Source organism: Pezoporus flaviventris, unplaced genomic scaffold, assembly GCF_033815535.1.
Source record: "Pezoporus flaviventris isolate CSIRO_AGI_PZ_B2104156 unplaced genomic scaffold, CSIRO_AGI_Pfla_v1 ptg000072l, whole genome shotgun sequence".
Taxonomy (NCBI): domain Eukaryota; kingdom Metazoa; phylum Chordata; class Aves; order Psittaciformes; family Psittacidae; genus Pezoporus; species Pezoporus flaviventris.
The window spans coordinates 1,246,904-1,267,733 of record NW_026892620.1 but is presented as its reverse complement, the minus strand read 5'-3'; the positions used below and the strand labels follow the sequence as shown (position 1 = coordinate 1,267,733).

At 40.6% G+C, this 20,830-nt stretch overlaps 1 protein-coding gene and 1 long non-coding RNA gene across 4 annotated transcripts in view; one reads left to right on the top strand and one right to left on the bottom strand.

Moving 5' to 3' along the window:
- The window catches only part of GCC2 (GRIP and coiled-coil domain containing 2), a 28,669-nt gene extending 28,055 nt beyond the window's left edge, over positions 1–614 (bottom strand). Inside the window, exon 1 of one of the 3 annotated variants that reach the window (XM_061472647.1) lies at positions 449–614. In XM_061472647.1, the coding sequence (XP_061328631.1) occupies positions 449–556 (108 nt within the window). In that variant the 5' untranslated portion in view covers positions 557–614. The remainder of the gene's footprint in view (positions 1–448) is intronic. The other 2 variants (XM_061472645.1, XM_061472644.1) reach the window with 2 other exon arrangements.
- LOC133279209 (uncharacterized) lies at positions 444–19,284 on the top strand. Its single transcript, XR_009746808.1, has 6 exons — positions 444–568; positions 6,495–6,660; positions 13,054–13,195; positions 13,772–14,249; positions 16,840–16,903; positions 19,045–19,284. It is a non-coding gene; the product is annotated as an uncharacterized LOC133279209 (long non-coding RNA).
- Positions 19,285–20,830: the final 1,546 nt, after the last annotated feature.

Below are 20,830 nucleotides of genomic sequence, written 5' to 3'. Positions count from 1 at the left end.
AACACACTGACTGTCATCCGAGTGTTTTTTCCTGTGACTAGGCGCCGGCTGATCTCCGCCAGCCGTGCCAACAGGATGACAGGCCCACCTCCTTCCCCGAGGCACTAAGCAAGCCCTGGAGCCCGCAACAGCGCCCACACTGCCGCAGGCCGGGATCAGAGCGCCCATTCCCACCCACATCCCCTGTGCAGGCGGGCCGCCCATCGTACTCTCCCTCAGCGCAGCCGCCCAACGGGGCTGCACCGCGCCGCGGGCAGGCGCGGAGAGGCGCTGACCCCGCGCCAACGGCCGCCGCTGGGGGGCTGCGCACGAACGGGGGTGCGGGGAGGACGGAGAGCCTGGCGCACACCTACCGCGTACTGCAGCCCAAGGTCGTGCGTCCCCCGCCCCCCTTCCTCAGCTACCGACTCCCCCCCTCCTTCCTCATCCTCGCCTGCCGCCCTTTTACCTCCATGGCGGGGCCGGCCGGCTGCAGGGGCGGGGAGAGCGCGGCGCCGGCACCGCAGCCGCTGTCAGCACCGCTACATCTTCCCCGACCCACTTCCGCCTCCGTCATCCCCGCACGCCGGTAACGCAGCGCCGAGCCGGTGGGCGGTCAGGGAACGTCCGTCACCTGAGTCCCGCCTCCTACCCACCCCGGCCCGCCTACTGCTGCGAGGCGGTGTAACGGGGAGGGGTGGGAGGGGGCCGCCACGTGGGGCAGCGATACCGGGCCCATACTGCGTGGCACGGGTTGTACTGCCGGCGGGCCGCCTCGGAGGCTAACCCGACTGGCCCGAGCCAGGGGGTGCAGGCGGCGCTGGCAGCAGCACGCTCTCCGTCTACTGATAGCGGCAGAAGGGAAGGGGTACGACTGCAGCGCGGCCGCGGCCCCCCTTTCCCCTGCTGATGGGCTCCTGGGGGTACGAGCTGCTGCGAGGGCATTTGAGAGTGCGGGGAGCGTGTTAGGAGGCACGTGTGTCTCACTCTCACCGTGAGGAGGTGAGGAGGTGAACAGCTGTGTGCTCAGGCAGGCGCGGGTGGATTGAAGACCCTGTTTTGAATATCTTCATGGAAGCACAGGGTGATTAAGTTATTGAGGTTATAATATTATGCTAGGACAAGGGGTAATGGATTAAAACTAAAACAGGGGATGTGTAGGTTAGATATGAGGAAGAAGTTCTTTACTGTAAGGGTGGTGAGGCACTGGAATGGGTTGCCCAGGGAAGCTGTGCGTGCTCCATCCCTGACAAGGATGGAGTGCTGGACAGAGCCTTGGGTGACACGGTTTGCTGTGAGGTGTCCCTGCCTATGGCGGGGGGGTGGAACTAGATGATCTTAAGGTCCTTTCCAACCCAAACTGTTCTATGATTCTGTGATTTAGTATCTGAAGGGGGCCTACAAGGATGCCAGGGAGGGACTTTTCATCAGGGACTGTAGCAATAGGACAAGGGGCAGTGGGTTCAAACTCAAATAGGGGAGATTTAGTTTAACTGTAAGGAAGAAGTTCTTTAGTGTGAGGGTGTTGAGGCACTGGAACAGGTTGCCCAAAGTGGTAAATGCTCCATCCCTGACAGTGTTCAGGGCCAGGCTTAACGGGGCTTTGAGCAACCTGGTCTAATGGAAGGTGTCCCAGCCCATGGCAGGGGGTTGGAACTAGATGAGCTTTAAGGTCTGTTCCAAGTTAAACTATTCTGTGATTCTGTTTATCAAACATTGCGTGTGAAAGACTACCAGAATAAGCAGCATAAGCCAAGTATAATGGCTTGTAGTTCATTTTTTGTAAAAGACACTTTTATGACCATTTAGGTAGGTGTTCATTACCTATTTTAAAGTGCATACGTCTTTTATTGTAGTCATGCATGCACTTTGGTAGTGCCTGAGTAATTTTTGGCATGTCATGATAAGTAATTGCCTTTTAATGAGAAGTTGCCTGGGAAAAACAATATAGGTCTATTATTCTATTTACAGTTCACTGGATAAATACCGAATAGCATGAAATGAAGTGTGGTGTCATGAGACAGTTTTATTTTAATAAAAAAAGAGTCATGTTAGTCAAAATGCTGCTCTTGGGGAAAAGTAATTTGCATTTTTCCAAGTCCGCTTATTGTCATTCTTTTTTAAAAATTCAAATAGCAAATAGTGACAAAAGGCAGAGGAGTTCTTCACACACACCTCAGAAATGATTTCCTTGTCTTTTTTTTTTTCTTTCCTCCAATGCATTCATTGTATATTATATATGTGGGTTTTTCTACTGTAATCTATGCAGGTACACAACTGCAGCAGGAGCATATGGTTCCATCTCTCACAGAGGTTGCTGACAAGAAACAGATCTCCCTAAACAAACCACAAGAAGCTGTTTTTCCATTACTTTTATCTATTATTGTACTTTTTAGAAGCCCCACAGGGCACTAAACTGTTGAATTCTTTCTTTCCCCATCTGCTTTGGGAGACTGAACTGGTTACCTACGCCTGTGCTGCTGTGGTCTAACCATGGGGGTTTTACACAACTTCAAGAAGAGCCCTTCTACATACAGACCTTCCAAAACCACGCTGTAGCAAAAGCTTTTGACATTGAGCTCTGCTATACTGCACAGCTCTGTCCTTCCAGGTCAGCCCCAGCTGAAGCTGGGTGTTGGGGAGAGCACTGCAGGAAAGGTTACCTTCTCTTTTGGAAAACTCCAGAGAAAAAAGGTTTCATGTAAACTTGCTCCTTCTGTCAGTCCTCAGAAAATGTATTACGATCCAACTCTTGAGTCATCTCTTGACTTAGCCTACAAGGAAATTGATTTTGGAGATTGTCCAAGGCAGACACGTAAAGGTCTTCAGATGTGTTTGTGATGAAGACAATCAACTACTGTCTCACTCACTGCAGGCTTTCTAAAACTGATCCTGGCTAGGGAGCAATAAGCCCCAGCCCCCAGAGCTCCCTACTTCTGTGAGACAGGTATTTGACAGAGACAGGCCAGTTCTCCCTTCACATCCCCTCCATTTTGTTCAATAGAATTACAACTGTTGTAAAAGGTTGTTTTGATAGTCTTTCATTCTGGTCCTGAATTGCAACAGCAATTGCAAATTATCCTGGCTAGGGAATGGTAGAAGAATCGAAAAGGTTTCTAGAATAAATAGAAGGAAAAAGATTGAGAATTTTGATAGTTGATTGTTTCAGTTCGTTACATTGTATAGTACAAGTTTCTCCATATTTTGTGGGGAAAAATACCAGTTCATACCAGCAATAGTCTTGCATGATTCTCTTAAACAGTTCAAGAATTGTATGTCTCACCTATCCAGAAGGAGCCAGTAAATTAATATAAGTACTCCATGCAGCTAATTTGAGACAAGATGAGGGAGAAAAACAAGAATAATTCATATGCTTCATATACTCCATTATTTTATTATCTTTGTAAAAGATAATTAGTTAATCTTTTTAAGTATAATTTTTTTTATGTAAAACACGATTGCCAAGATGTTTATGAGATCTGTTGAGGCAGAGCATAGCAAATGTTAAATCCTGCTTTCATTGAGAAGCCAAGTCCTACAGTGCTGTAATTAGCCCTTACATCAAGGCAGGGTGCAAATGCTTGTTCACTGTCATTGGAATTATTAGACCTGCAAGAATATTCTGAAGAGCACAGAATGAGAAAATTACTGTAATTTTGCAACTGAGGAATGTGTTTCCAGCATACAAGTGCTGATGTTTTAAATACTTGCTGCTGTAGAATCTGCCTTTACAGCAGGTTCTGAAGATCACAAACTCTCTTGCTTGTGAGCCATGCTGGGCCAGTCAGCATTCTTGCTTTGAGCTACTTTTATGGCTTTTCTGCATGCCAAATTAGTATAAAGAAAAGCAGGATATGGATTTACAGTATTAACTATTCTTCTAAGTTTGTAAACTTAAAGGATTCCCCTTGCCTCATGCAAATGAACCATAAATCATTTGGCTGAGAGTGCCCATTTTGTTGGGTTGGGTTCAGGTTCAGTAGGTTCCCACTGGAGTGGAATGGTGAAGCCTACAGGAACAGTGAAAAGGTTAATAAAGTGTAAAAGGGGAGGCTAATCCAAATGTTTATATGAGTAAATAAGATGCAAGGGCAGTACTGTCCTTTGCATTTATCTTGATGCTACTATGTGTGTTAAGTATTTGATTAGGTATTAAAAAAAAAGAAATTTTGTATTTAGTCCTTAATTCTGCTCTTCAAACGCTATAGAAAACACCTGTAAGAGGTTTGGTGTTCTATTACTCATCCACAAAGCCCACCAAGCCTGTTGAAAGATTGTGTAAAACTAAAACCAGGAAATTAACATTTTGTTTGAGCACTTCAGGTTGGGTCTGGCTATAAAATACTGTTCCATTGTTAACATAAAAGCCCTTTTAACCACACACAGAGATAGTAGCAAATACAGATGAATGAAGGTTATGGTACAATAACAAGTTACTGTGAATCAAGAGGCCTAATTTTAACAAGCAAACAAAATTAGTTACCTTCATTTTTGAGTGGGTAACCTAAGATTCTACCTATACTTATATTGCCTGGGCAAAGCAGGATGCAGTGTTAACATAATCCCTCTGTCTCCATGGTAATGGTAGACGGTTATAATTCAACCGGGAGCCTTCACACAGTCTTAAAGGCAGTCTGAGCTCACAGTGCTGATAAATACCAACTGCCCTTGCAAAATAATTTGTGAGTAATTTGCCTCTTCAATATTAACCATGGGGCACTGCTGCATGACAACATTCCTGATCCACCTGCACAGTGCCTAAGACTGTGCTTGGTCTGGAGGGCAGCAGAGGCTTGTTATCCAGCCTAAGCCCATGGCTTTAGGTCTGGTAGCACAGTTTGGTTGCATCCTATGAGTATGAAGGGCTTAACTTGCTCAATGTGCCTCTAGGCTCACCTACAGCCTACGCTGACAGGGCTTCCATTACTCATTGAGGATGTGATGGAAATGGAAGCTTCAGTACAGGCTTAAGATACAGCGTTAACGCACCTCAGGAAAGTGCCAGAATTAATTACTAACCTTGTGAAGATAAGGCTCTTTGTGAATATGTTGACATAAATCGTAAAAACTATACAATGTATATATTATAGGTGTATATGTTTAGGACAAATTAAATAAAAACTACTTCATGTCCACAGTCTCTTTCCTAACTGGAGAAACAGATGGTCTATGGTAAACGTAGTTGAAAGGAAAGCAGTGTCTGTCTTTGAATGCTAGCTAAGAAGATTGGAACAGCTCCCTTCTTTTTCTCCTTCTTTAATTTTTTGAAGCTTGCTTCTTCTTTCCTTCTGTTTCTTAAATGTCTGCATTCCACATGGAAGTAAAATGGCTCCCCTAGTTGCTATTGACAGTCAAGCTAAAGAGTGGTCATGACTACCCTAGAAATGATAACAGCAGTTCCTGTTCAATCTGTATCGAGGCAGGAATCTTCAGTTGTTCCTTGGGTGGATTTGTTTTGATAGCTGTTAATGCACAGCTACAGAACAGAACCATGTGGACGGTTAACATTTATTAAGCAACACTGTTTTTCAAACATTTGTTAGACATGAGTGACAAAGTTTCTCTGCTATCAGAACTCTGTGGGTACACTTTCATGGAAGAAACAAGCGGCACTGAAGAAGTTGCTGTGGGATCGCATTGAACTGGCACAAGTCCTTTTTTATCTGACATAGAAGTTGCATATGTGTAAGAAGGTTAGTAAAATCATGCACCTAGGTAACTGGATGAAAATAAAACGTAGGTGTATATTCAGGATATATGTCAACTACAGTTCTATGCAGAGCTCTATCGCCATAAAGAGAGTCACTTGTTTCCACCAGAAGCTTGTCAGTAGTTTAAAATGTAGTTTAAAATCTGCCTGAATAAGTACACTCTCCTTCTGCAGATGCTCATGGATTTACAGTATCTTGTGTAAAATAAACTAAACCTCTTACCAATGTATGTTGGTATTAGTAAACAATCTCTGTATACAAACACATCCTCTAAGGCTCTTCTGTACATAACTGACAAATGTAATGATATGTAAGTTAAGGGTGCTCTAGTTGTAGGCTCCTGTCATACCCAGAAGCATGTTGTCAATAATAAACTAAAACCAGGGTAGTCTCCAGGCCTATCAGAGGATGTATGCAGCTGTTAACCCCTTTCCCAAACTTTCTTAGTAAGTACAGATCCAATCATTTTCACTGGTAACAATTCAGTGTTCCGTGTTTTACTCTGACACAATCAATAACATCTTGCAAATTATGACTGAATCCACAGGTTGATCTCTCTCAGCTATGGTGGCTTGAGAAGGCATAAAAAGTGGAAACATCCCACATTTCTATCCTTCTGCAAGCTATATTTTGTCATAAAGGTTAACATTTCCACCTTTGAATATATATTAGGATATCAACAGGATAAGAAAAGCCATTTTTTTTATGTAGCCACACATCTAGTGGTTTTTGCCCCCCCTTTTTATTAAAAAGTCCTATTAAGGACTGCGCTCTGACCTGTGCTACTTTTTATCTGTTTTTCAGAGCAGCTGAACTGCAGCTGTATGAAGCATTACTGAAGGAAGTGAGAGCAAAGGTGACTTCCCCAATGTGATTCCCTTACTATATGAAGCCTCTAGCCTTGCAGTGGCTGTGCAGCTCCCTTTCAGACTAGGCTTCAGCCACCATCAGCATTTTGCAGTTCTGATAGGTTCAGCAATTTCAAAGGAGGAGCAAATAGGTTATCTGTGTGACCTTTTGTACAGCACCACTCATAAAATGTCAGCAAGCTAGTGAGTTAAGCGTGTTTTCCATTTACTGATGCCTCTTATGACGCTGAGTGAAGAGGGTTGGATTGACACACTGACGTGACTCATGGTTTCATGGAGCAACCCAAGAGCAGGCAACGCCTTTTCCTCATACTGGCAATAGTAAGATAGCATATCAAGTTAATCATAAACAAAAAGCAAACAAGCAGCAGAAAGCTCCCCAGGCTGATATTTAGCCTTCCTGTGATGAATAGCAGTACTTCTGCCAGATAATTTTTTTTTCTCAGGCAGTCAATTTACTGAGACATCCTTTTTTTTTGTGTGTAGGAATTTCTGTTGACCTAAAGCCCTTCAAATGCCTGCCTTTGCACTAGTGTAGCAAATGTATGTTTCTGGTCTCAGTGTTTCCTGCATTTTGGGGGAAACTCGGTGGGCCAGGAACTGACAGTGTAGCTTCTATGTTTAGTAGGAAGCCTTCCATTTGTTTTCAAACTTGATGCAAGATACTGCTGCCCTTTAGAGAACTGCATTAATTTTAGACATTATGAAATAGGTAGCCTGAAATGGACTGTTGACAGCTGCTCCTCTTACTAAATGCTTGGAACTCACCACAGGCCAAAGAGAAAGTACTCCCAGCAAACATTTTCTCTGTTAAACTAGACTGAACTAGACTAAATGAGACTAGGACAGTATTTTCCTCCAGCTTCTGTAGTCTATGTTGTTTTCCCTCTGACCTACAGAGTAATTAAATGGGCTACAAGTCACTTCAGTTAATTTCCCACAAGCTTAAAGGAAGTAATGGGTGTTCGGTGGTTTTGGAAATGTTGCTTTCATCTCAATGGAGTTTATGATATCTGGCCTAAAATGAGAGAAGAAGAAAAGAGTTTACTTTATGTGCTCGTGTTTATACTTGACCACTTTTAAATTTGTTTATTGTTACTTATTGATCAACATTTGTACAACATGTGAATAACGTATAATACCACACCTGCTGCACTCTTTTGACACCTTCTTTCCCATTGGTTCCTAATTTCTGTTAGAAGTCGACTTGAAAATGCCAGCAATATCACCTACAGTTTTAGAAAGACAAAATCTCAAAGCACGTCTGAAATATTTTTGTCCATGCTGAAAGGTACTGTGGGGGGGATGAATGAGAAATATCCAGGAGAGTTATTTTCTTCAGGGAAACCTAAACTTCCTCATAATTTTTGCACTTCATGATAATGAAAAATCAGCAATGTGTGAAAGAGGGACGTAAAATTCCTAGGGACACAGGAATTTTGTGAAGGAAAAGCAAAATATATAAAATGGAGCAGGCTGAAGATCGCAGAGGGTAATTCCCATGCTAATAATCACAATTACATGTTAAAACTGAGAAAGTTATCAACCATTTTCTTCTTATAACCATCAAATTTCTTACGCTATGGCACAATGAAATAATTCTTCCAGTCCCTGACAATCCCTAGAAACAGCAAAGCAAAAAAAGAGAAAATATTAATTTACCAGTATTTCCTGAAGCCCATTAGCCATGATTCGCTAGATACTTGTACTTCAAGGCTTATTTCAAAACAGAATGACAACCAGGAAGACACAGTCAATGACAGTAACAAACCTCAGTACCTTGTCTCATGAACGGTGAAACAAAGAGGTGCATTATTCCTTGAAACTCTGTAATATAGTTTGGCGTAGGATTTTCCTTCATTATTGGAAATGAGGTGTTACGGACTATCTTGTTTAGAACTTCCTGATTCACGTTCTTCTCCAGGAACTTCAGAATCTTCTGAATTTCTTTCTTTGGATTCTGCAGAGAGAATAAAGGAGGATTAAGATACAGAGACAGGTAAAACAAAGAAATCAAGCATAGTGTTAAATTTGCAGTTGTCAGGGTGAGAAGATCAGGTTATTGGAAGATTTACTGATGCGGCTGGGATTGTAACAGAAAACTGTTGATTGTAGGTGGAATCTACTGCAATTCCAGATTTCAGAGCTCTAAACATACCTTCAGCCTTTTATCTCCTTCTTGTCTTCACGGAAGAGGTAGAGAATATGATGCTTATCTTTTGCCTCCCACCATCCTTTTACATGGTCATACCAGGGATCTCAGAGCACTGAAAATGAGGAACAGCAGGAGGTATAAATGCCCAAAGTTACTTTAGGTGTCTATGGCACTCATGTTTCCCTCATAACCAGTGTCTGGGCATCTTTCAGCTGGTTCTGAATTGCTGTGGCCATGACTGCTATGCTCTGTGCTTATCACAGCACTCATATTATTAATTCCCTTGGGTGAATGGATGCTCAGAGCAGGATTCATGTGTAAATTTAAAAGGAAACAAATGCAGATACTTAACCCTGAATGAAAAATCCAGGCTGCCTTTACGGCTAATTGGGAGAAACAGACATTTCCAGAGTGATTCATCTGATCAGGTGGACAAGGCCAGTCTTAATTTGCCCTGCTTTGAGCTGGGGTTTTGGACCAGAATGGAAACCAAAGATCCCTTCCAACTTGCATTATTCAGTGATTCTAACTAGTTTAAATATTTGCTATACAATCAGAAGTGCTCCTTTCTCTGCAGCAAGTATAGAGATGACTAGCTTGGGCAGAGGTAGCTATGTTCTAGATGTCTGCACTCGGACAAATGGCTCCCAAGATGAGCTGATCAGACAAGAAGATACAAGGTCTTTAGATATGAGACTCTCATGTGCTGGTCCAGACAGTGGTGTTTCTAGGACTACATGGTAGCAAAAAATATTAAGGACCTATGGAAGCTTTCCTGACCCAAATCGCAAACTGCCATCTGCCTGAGCAGGTTTTCTCTCTTGGATATGTGCACCTCTTTCAAGAAGGGAAGAATCGGCTTTTGGGGTTGCCAGCCTTTAGTTTTATAACTGGCTTTGTTCAGATGCCTGATATTTACACAGGTGAATTTAGGTAAAAAGACTTCTTTATCTCAATTTCACTGAATAAATTTCCACAGAATTCCACCCTTTGGTGGAATCCCCATACAGGTGATGACTTTCCTGCCGCAACTAACATCATAGACACAGGGGGTCCTAGCTGAGGGGCTGGGTGATTGTTCTGGTTTCAGCAAGTCAGTGAATTGGTTCAGCATTCCCTTTATGATTTCAGGAAAGGTTTCCAAAGAATCAGGAAACAAACCAAGAAATCAAGAAGACTGCTTGACTGGCTTTAAGCCAGTCGTTTGATCTTTTTTCTGGCTTTGACATCAGGTTTTAATTCCAAAGGCTGGCAATGACAGAACTAACAAATAGCACAGAATAAGCAGAAAATATATGGTTAAGATATAATTATTTCTCCTTCTGCTTGTGTTATTGTTTTGTTTGTTTTTTTGTTGGTTTGTTGTTTTTATGTGACCATTGCTTCCAAGTTCTGTCGTGGGAGGATTTGCTGTTTTCCTCTTTGTGTTAAGCCTGTGACAATTCTGTTTGTCCTTCTCATATCTACACCTGGAAGTTCATTTGCTAGTTTGAAAATGGTATTCATTCCCCTTACAATTATGCAACCATCCTGATAATGCAGTAATCCCCAGAGCACATCAGCTGGTGTGTCTGAACAAAGAAAAAACAAAGAGCTGCTTATCAACTGGCTCTGTTTTGTTGTAGTTGTGAATCTGAGTAGCTTATGAACAGTGCACTGTGCCAGATAAGCTGGAGTGAGGTTGAAACCCACTGCCTGTAACTTTAAAACTGCTTTTGAAGCATGCAATGGGATGATGCATTTGTCCTGTTGTGAAACAGGGAGGTGAGAGTTGAACTGGCTGGCCCAGGGACTGGGTTTCTGGTCTGAGATCATGGTTTACTGGGCCACTCAAAAAAAAAGAACAGGCACTCTCCACAAAGAGCTTCCTCCAAGTTTCCGTTAACCTTTTCCTGAGTGCAAACTGCTGGCCAGTATTTCCTCATGTAAAACATGCTGTGTTTATTGTATTTTATTGTATTGTATTTTGTTTATTAATGCATCCTGCTGCTATGTTTCATGGCTATCCGTGGCCACACCATGCTGTTCTTGATATTAATATGGCTACTTGTATGAATGAGCATAGATACTTGAATGGTACTGACTAGAACATCTGAAAGGAGTTAAGCAAAGGTAAACAGCACTACAGTGGAGTCAAAACTTGAAGAAAGCAGACGAATAATGACACAGTTTTCTTCTGTTAGCTTCCAGACACTGGAGTTGGGTCTGTGTTGGTTTTTTGCTGTTCTTCAAGTGAGATCTCCTTTAAAATAGCTTCTTTCATTCCTGTTAAATCAGGTTTCAGTTTTCTAGCTTGAAAAACAATGCAAAGGGATTATCTAAGCAATAAAATGTTTCCGCTTACTGTTTGACACTTTCACTTTAAAAAAATCATTAGTAGAATATTCCTTATTGAAGATAATTCTTTGTTGAGTTTTCTGGCAAAAAGCTCTATTTTCTACCTTTTTGGATATTAATGGAAAGCCTTAATATTTGCGTATTAACTTTTTTTCTCACTGCAATGAGTGTTTCAGGGGTCATTTGTTTATAGTGAAAGAACATTTGAAAGAAGTGGGAAACTCAAAAACTCACCGAGTGAATTACATCAGATTTTTAAAATACCTGACAGAAATTTGTCTTGGACAAGAAATCTCTCAGGCTAGAGGACATGACCAACAAATGATTTAAAGGCATGGAAGGCTGTTTTGTTGTAATTTTTATGTTGGATTTGACTATTTTTGCATTTAAAATTTAATCAAGAATCACAGTAGGACTTTCAAATCATGTTAGAAAAAGTGTGTTTGTTACTTGCGCAGGATCAGACTTGAAGTGGATGAAGGCTACAAATCCTACATCAGTGTCAAGCACTGTATTATGATTTTAAATCTGTTTTTGCCTATATTTAGCTATCTATATTATCTAGGGTGTTATGTCTGGTAAATTAAAATCTATATTGAAATCTGTAGCTATACATTTGAGTGAAAGAATTTTCTTCCTTGTTATGCTTAGTGTTTGTATGACATTTCTCTAAAACTCCCGTCTGCCTCTGCTAGACAAAACACAGTCCTTCTTGCAAAAGCTGTTAAATACCCTCAAAAGCTGTTCAAATCCTTAGATACTAACCTGTATTTCTCGTTTAGAAAAATGCATATACTCTGGAGAAACGAAAGAACAGTCTGGACAGGCCAAGGTTTCACTTTCAGGCTTGTTGAATTTTAAAGCTGGTTGTCTGGATTCATCTCTTGGTGGCTGAATTCAACTGACCTGACTATCAGTTGGTGAGCACCTTAGGCAAAGTAAGATTTTGGTATTGTGGGATGCATCTAGTTAACCACAAGTATGTCCTGTCATAGACTCCTGACTGTCACAGCCCATATGTTGTCAGGAGCAATACTGCAGGTATCTGTAAAATAGGAACAGTACTGTCAATCCTATGCTGGTTATTTAATGAATTTTTAATGAATATTTGAGTTGCAGCCAGCTACAGTTGAGATAATCATCACAGATATATTTATGTAATAGCAGAATAAATACTAAGGGAAATGTTAAGTGTAAACATGGAATGAAAAGTCCTAAAGCTTTAATTCAACAACACATTTAAGCACAATACCTGAGTGCAGTCCCTATCAGTAAAGCACTTAATATTCCATTACCATCACACTCCAGATATTTCTTTGCTTTAAGTAGCCTCTCTCCAGCAGAGTTTCCTGCTAGAGGAAGTGTTGGAGCCCACAGTGTGCTTAACTCTGACCAGCTCTGCATGTGTTGCGGTCACAGTTGTATTAATATGCAATCTTGTTATTGTGGGCATGCATAGTCAGGTGATAAAGTTTAATTGGAAACCTGCAGCTTTTCCCAGACACTTTTCTCAAGACAATATGCATATGAAATGCTGCAGTGTCACCCTGTCAGTGGCACTAATGCTTTTAGCATTGTTTCTGGAAATTACTTTATAGAAATAAAAGGTCAAGTATTCACTATGCAGAATAACACATTTCCACTTGTAAATGAGGTTTGGTTTAGAGCCACAGGGGCAAAACGGAAACTTGTTATAAACAGTTACAGAGCTTGCTGTGCTTTATATATATATACACATATAGATTTTGATGGAATTCACTTACAAACATTACTTAGCATGTTAATACATGATACACAGCTGGCTGCAGACTCCACTTTGGTAGCAAGCTCAGTGTGGACAATGTTAATGCCGGCAGCATTCCTTGATACAGATGGAATAGAAGCTCTTCGTGTTCTCAGGCCTACACATGGGTGTAGCAGAAGTCTACATTAGAGAACCTGGGAGCACTGTTTAGTTTAAGGTGCCTGACACAGCTGTATCCTTGTTTCTTCCCAAAGTAAGCCCCAGAATTTTTGCCAGATGCTGTAGGAGACTGATGTGCCAAGACTCCAGTTTGTTCTGTGATGAGCAACCAGCAGTGAAAACGGATGCAGGCCAAGAGCAAATGTAACCAAAGAGCTAGCTTATGGATCACAGGCGACGAGTATGTGTCCAAGCTTCCAGACAGCAGGCATGCATGGCTTGATGAGCAAGTGCTAAATGAACACTTACGGTCCTTTTCCTCAGAGCAGTGCTAAGTGGAAAAGTAATTTATTTTCACCATCCTTTCGTGTCAGCCGGCCCTGCGGCTGTGAAATTAAAGCAGGACAGAAATGCTTTTCAAAATAAGCACTCAAAAAGAGAAGAAGTAATTTGACCATGGATTTCTGTTGATTCCTTTGTATCAGCAGATGAATCTTGTTCTTAAAGCTGGACCCGGGATTCTAGTTCTTCTAAGCAGAATAAGTTGTTATGTATTGCGTTTATGTTTATCCAAATACACGCTTCATGCCACAGTAATAGTGGGGGTTCTTTTTAGAAGCTGTCTTGAACTGATGTGAAAGGATTTCTATTCAGGACAACATCTGCTTTGTAGCACAGCTTTTTGTGAGCGCCTCTACTTGCATTAAGTGAAGTTATTCAACAGGCCACTTGCAAGGTCAGGGCAAAATACAATCAGACTTGCACAATTATTTTTACAATTATTTTCTGAAATGAAACATGCACTTCTTCTTTACAGTTGAAGTCTGGAGACCAAAAATTGAATTCTTGGCTGTACTGGTGGGTGCTCAAGTGCTACCCTGTGCTACTTCAGGCACTAAAACATCTTGACCTTTCATCTGGAACAATTAAATTGAGTTTTGCTTAAGTGGCACATCTGCTGTTCAAGCTGGGACTTGTTTGCATGAAGACTGCCATTCTCAGTTCAGAAGACATTTGCTTATCCAACCAAATTATAACTCCAGTTTCTTTTTTACAAACATCTGTTTGGAGGCAGGAAAATCTCTCTGGATGTGAAGCTTCAGAAAGCAGCTTCAGAAATTTTCATGCAGTGTTGAACTTGTGATCATTAGCCAAATTCCTCTCTGAAATTCTGCAAGCCCCAACAATATTACTTCCTGAGTCAAGTGCTGCTTGGTTCTAGGAAATCCTTGTATGACTATGTCACAAATTAAAGAAAGGAAACCAGATGCTACAAACAAGCAAAATTTGAACATGTATGCTGTCATTTTTCTTCAGTACAATAGGTTCATGTGTCAGAATTCTTATTAGGTATCAGAAAGAACATTTTAGTGGCATACCTGAGCAATGAGAAACCTCTCCTAATAAGATTTATAAAAAAATTCTCTCTTGGCAGTGACTGTCTTCATGCATGGTTGTAAAAAGACCTTATTCAGGTAAACACAGTGCAGTGAGGGAAAGCAAAGCTGTAAAAATTATTAGTTGGTCTTCTTGTGAGTATAAAAATTGAATTATAACCACCAACATTTTATCAGGAACATTCATTAACAGCATAAAATCTGATACTCTTCAGAAGTAAAGAAATATATGAGTTTCACTTGCCTATTTGTTCTGATACAGGAAGCCAGCTTTAATTTACAATGGTGGAGCCTTAATGGTATACATTTTTAAGATATTTAGTGTATTTATTTTGAGAAGTTGTTCACGTTTTCAATCAAAAAGACATTTTAAGTGGTTGAAATGATCTTCAGTTGAAACAGGTTGACATCTGCACCCCTTCCTAGGCCTGGAACAAAAGAACGCTTTAACAGGTGGATGAGTACCAGGATGAGGTTGCCCGGTGTTAGCAACAGCTGGTTTCCAGATGCTTCACTGTCCTACTGAGCTTCTTTGTTGTGATGTTACTGGAGCTGATGCAGGTGGGAATAGTTAAGTGGGAAATCTGCCTGCCCTCTCCCTTTTTAAATATTCATTTAGATTTTTTTCATCTTATTGATAAAAGTCTACTCACACTTTAGTGGATTTGTTTCTCCTCTCATTTGGTAATTCTTCTGGGGACTATGCTATTCACATCAACAGAATTGCATTTGTATATAACTAGGAGGAGAGGAGTTGATCGAAGATTCATAAAGCCTGTTGATGTTGCCATGTCTTTTAATTCCCATGGGTCAGTGAATCAGTTAACCTGTTTCCTTCAGGCCACTGGCATAAAACCAAATGGGAGTGTTAACATTTGATGAAGAATTAACACCGTTCTGAAATAAATGAGCAGTGTTTCATTGTTACATGGCAGGCCAGAGACTATGCTACTCCTTGTGGCAGCTTTAAAGGGGAAGAAGCTCTCACGCTTTAAGACATAACTTTCTGCTTCCTTTCCGTTAAGATACAGAGGCAAAAACAAACATTGAGGTGTCAAAGGCTGTATTTATAAAGCCAGTGGGTACATTTCTTCTTCTTGTTCTTGTGCAACTCTTCCATAGTGGAAAAATTATTAGAAAAGCCTTTTCTGAACAGCCAGTTTGTATTGGTCAAGTCTGACAATCTGTCTTCTCACACCAGGGTATTACAGATGTGAGACATCTATCAGGAGCTAGTAAGATTATCACACAGTTTAAGTTTGTATTAAATGAGACATGTTGGGCAGGACTTCCTCCATATTTTAGTAGCAATTGGTCTCGCTTTGAATGTGTAATACTGCACATGCATGGTATCAGGAGGCTTAGATGCAGCTGAATTACCTTGGTGGATGTCTACCTCTAGTAACAACTGGGGTAGCTAAAGCAACGAGACTCCTAACATAGATGCTTTTCAAGTTCCTGAAGTTAGGCAAGCTAGATCCAGACTAGTATGGTAATGTGCCTACCAATAAAATTGTTTCAGAACTGTACATTTTAAGTAATCTCTGTATATAAAGAAATGTATGTAAATGTAGAAACGAAGAAAATTCCTTAGTCTAAATCTTTGTTGTCCAACCAAATGTTGTATAAAAGGTCTGAAAAAAACCCTGCTTAAATAGCCTCATTTCTAAAGTGCATGGCTAATCCTGCTTCCTTAAAAATGTAGGATAATGTATCTCTTAATTTAATGGGAGAAGAGCTAGGTTGTGATGGTGAAGTATTCAAAACTATTGTAATGTGTAAAGCTTTAAAAAATCTTACAAGCATCTAAAAATTCTGCACTAAGCAGGTAATTTTTCCACTCTAAATCATATTTCATAAAGGACAATCCTTTTATCCACAGATTGTAAAGGAGGCACATGAGGTTCTGGTTCTGTGCGTACTTTGTGTCATACTTTCTGTTCGTGCAGCTCCAGCCTTGTTCCTTGGGATGCTGAAGTATACAATTGTACATGTCATCTGCAAGACAGAAGGGCAGGATCTTGCTGTCAGTTTTTCCCAACAAGAAAAGTAGAGTTTAAAGTCAAAACAGATGCAAAGCGAGAAAGCTATAGAAATAAAAAATGACCAGTCAGGTAAATGGCAAAAGTGCGACAGCATGTTTTGTGAGTGGTTAGAAACTTTTTACCGCTTAATAATGTTCATTAGTTACTCCTTTAATTGTCATGAAAGAAAGTCTCTTGGAAAGCAACTGCTTTCCACAGTGAGGCCACTTCTGGCCTCAGTTGAAATCTTTTATATGTGCCTTTAGCACAAAATTAAGAAAATTATGGTCACTTATTCTTTTATGATTTTGGATACGTGTCTTTCCTTAGATTGCTTATTTAGATTGTAACTGATCTAAAACTCTTTTGTTGGATTTGGTAGGAGTTGATAAATGTTATGCTGTTTGCACTTTCCAAATGGCAAAATCTTAATAATCCAAATTTATGTGATTTTTCTTTTTCAGCAAGAATGATGTAAGACATAAGGATTCCTAATGAAATTAAAGAACAGAAGATTGCAAATTAAAAGTAAATATCTTACAAAGTGATGTCCTTATAGCAAGTATGGCTGAATTTGAAGGATTGGGAAATTATGACCATTAATGTAATATGTTTCATTTTACATGCTCAGAAAAATCCCTCCTTTCACAATAAATGACAGTCCTCATATAGGATGGACGCACTAGATATTTGTATGCATAAAAGATAGCTATTTTTTCAGTTAATATATGCCATTCATCAGTGTTATTAAAGTATTGGCATACTTTGATACTGTATGTAAGGACAGTTTAGTAGTTTATTTTTGTTTGCTTTAATGAATATGTTTCTTCTATAGAACATCTGAGAGAGGGAGACCTACATAAAAGAGTCGTGTGAATTATTTAAGGGTAATATACCAGGTTAGTGATTTTTAATCTCAAAGAAACATTCTGGATGCTTTGTCTGCATTCAATGGACTTGCTTTTGCATGCATGGAATATGGAAGCTGTCAAAGTGTTGAAAGTCTGACAGATTTTTTGAGCTAAATATTCTATTTTTTGACAGAACAGTTTGGTTTCTGAGTCCTGCATCCTTGCTTCACTGAGCAAAGGATGCTGTTATGTTTGACTTAGTTCATTTTGAAGTCTCCAGTGGTCATAACCCATAAACCAGAGTGACACAGGGCCATCAATCAGCATGCGATGACTCTTGTCTAAGCTTTGAATTCTTCAGTCTATCTTGCACATGATGTTCAGAGTGCAACCTGTGGAATATCAGTCATTTTTATAATGTGATAGTGGAGCTCTGAGATAGGAGTTCTTGCCTACGTCTCCAGGTCCTGAGCAATTAACTGCTGGGTGACCTACCTGACAGTACTGTTTCTTCAGGCCTGGTGTTTTCATATGTAAGAATGCCTCTAAACGTTTTTGAGTTGTACTTTAATGACATGCCATTCAACCGATGAGCCATGACCATTCTCAGGTTTTGATGGCTAAATGGCCACAATCTGGACGTGATATGCTTCAGGCTCAACATTAATTTTATTCTTTCTGCTGTAATACCACGGTGAGTATATAATACTTACACGGTGAGTACTGGTGTATGTGCCAGCTTTCAAATTTGGCAAATTAAAATAGCGATACAATCTGTTGGGTATTTATATGTGTCTGTGATCATTTCTGTACAGTTAACTGCATAGATTTTCTAAGTTAATTGAAGGAAAATAATATGTTTGATTACCACTGGTGGGAGACTCACAGTAATAAGCCTGTCTATTTGTGATAGGCATAAAAATACATGGGATTAAATTTAGTGATTTTATTTACCTGATTTTTAAAATTTCGGTATATGATTGAAGTCATGCATTTGTGTAGTGTTTTGTTGTGGGGCCAAAAGCTGGAGGATAAAACTCATCTTTTTTTTTTTTCTCAAAATAAGCTATTAATTTTTTCCCTTTCTTGCATAGCCTGTGAGTTTTAATTACACTTTCATTGTGAGTAGCCCATGAACATGACTAATAAGCACAGCTTTCTATTAAAAAGTATTCATATTTTTAAACCACAAAGACATATCTCTACATAACTGCAAGGTACTCCTTTAACTTCTTCGTTATCACTTGAATGTTTTTTTGCCGTGCTCATTGTGCTCTGCTAGACCTGGCTCTGCTGTAAGCCTCAAAACAAACTGGAAAATCCTGGGACTAATTTACACAGATTTCCAGTGACTCACTAGGGGTGGCATGGCTGTTTGAAGGCAACAGATTCTGCTGGCTCCACGGAGTTTGTGGTTGGTGGTGAAGCTATGGAGGGGCTGTACAACACCCAGCTATTCCTGGGGTGTAGGGATGGGCTAATCTGGGGCCAGCACAGCATAAGGGTTATGTGAATTTAGTTGCCTGAGCATAGGAGTCTAATTATCTTGGACACCCCAATCTGGCTTCCCTCCAGATGGGCAAAAAAATGTCCAAGTGGGTCATATCTGTCAGCCATGGGCAAACGTCTTGGAAATATGCTAAATTAGCCTGTGACTTGCTTGAAGGATCCTATGTTTGTAACTCAGACGTCTCTTTAGTGTGCAAAGACAGTAGGTACATCCCAATGCATGCAGGAAATAGCTCTGACACCTTAATGCAATTACATGTGACCGTTTTAGGTATAAATATATATTAAAATCCTTCCATCATCTTCCAGAACTACAGGGAACTGATCTCAAGATTTAGCACCCAAAGCTGCTGTCCCAGAACAGGGTATGCAGGAACTGATGGCTGATTTCACTTCACATTCACCAGCAGGCAGCCAACACTTAGCAAATCTAATTCAGAAAGTAAGGTAAGAACACTCATATAAGGAGCCTTCTCACACTTGTCAGAAGTGTGAGCACTTTGTCATATAAGTGCAAAAGTGGGTCAGAAATAAAGATTTTTTTTTTTTCTGTGTTAAAGCTCACTCAAAATTCAAAGCAAATGATCTCCTCTATTTAAGTGACTGGTGTTGGCAGGGCTTCCACCAGCTTTTTTACAGGGACGAATACTTGGAATTAGTTTCTGTACAGCAGGGTTGTGTACTGTATACTACTTGTTTCCTTCTCCAGCATGTAAAAGCATCCAGCACTGCTTTATGAAGATTGCCAGTGTGCCTATACCACACGTCAGTAAACAAGTAGCAGTGGGTTGGAACACTATCAGGAGGGCTGTTCTAGGAGGAAGCATTCTGGCTACATCAAACTGAAGGGCTTCAGGTCTTACCTGATCCCATCTCAGTGACCTGGGCACCCACCAGCTGCCTTGTCCTGACCCTGGTGTCTGCAAGAAGTAAACTCAGATGTAGGCTGCTGAAAGGCCCAGGACTCCGTAATATATCACAGTGGATATGTGATGCTAAATGTATAAGTGGATTTTGTTGCTATGTTTATGTTGTATTTTGATTGTAGGCAGATGGTGTATAGGAGTGATATATTTAAGTAAAAGAGAACCAGAGAGCGATTCCTGGCTCTGCAGATACAAGCCTGCACTCAAGGCGTGGGTTACACTCATGGGGAAAGCCAGGTCAGCAGTATCCTGGGAACCTCCCTATGCGCTGGCTGCCATCATGCATACTGCCTCCATTCCAGAGGTGGAAAAGCAAAGCTGAGCTGGGGAGTACATCAGGCTTATGCTTGCTCCTTGGCTAGGCTCCCTAAGGTTTGTTCAGCCTGACTATCCTGTAACATCGGCTGGGGCATAGTCAGCAATCTAAAAATTATTAGCAACGTCCTCTGCCTTGGGAGTGGAGCAGCTGAGAGCTAGTAGGGAGATAACCAGGCACTACATTCGCTTTAGGACATCAGTGACAGATCCACTCATCTTTAAAGACATGATAATACATTTGATTCCCACGTGTGGAAGACTCCCAGTGATAATCCTATCTATTTGTGAGAGGCATAAAAATACATGGGATTAAATTTAGCAGGGTGAGTGTAACTGTCCAGTAGTGTGATTTTCCTCATGTTAAAAGGTCAGTTGCAGCTGCGTTGCACATTGCAAGAAGTAATCCCATAAACAAATTAAAATCTTGTCCCTTGATGCATCCATTGGTGCTAAGAGGTACTGTCAGGTGTACTTACTGGGCTCAAAATATAGGCATATACATGTATGTGTATAGGCATATACATGACTATGTACATGTATATGTGTATGTTGTATAAGAGTGACGCATGCCTCAGGACTCTCCATCGTGCTTACTTCCCAGAAAAAGGTGTTCCTGTCAGTTCTGTGATATAATTCAGAATGTGATAAAGAGTAATATCATGTACTTTACCTGTAAAATACAAAATAAAATAATATTAATCATAGTCCCCCTTTTTCCTCTAAAGTCAACTAATTTCTTGCTATTTTCCCAGATGGACTCAGTTTTCCCTTCCTGGGAAAAAGACACTGTGCTTTGATGATTCAAACCTTCCAAGGGTAAAATGAGGTTTATTTTTTTTTCCCAATAAGAA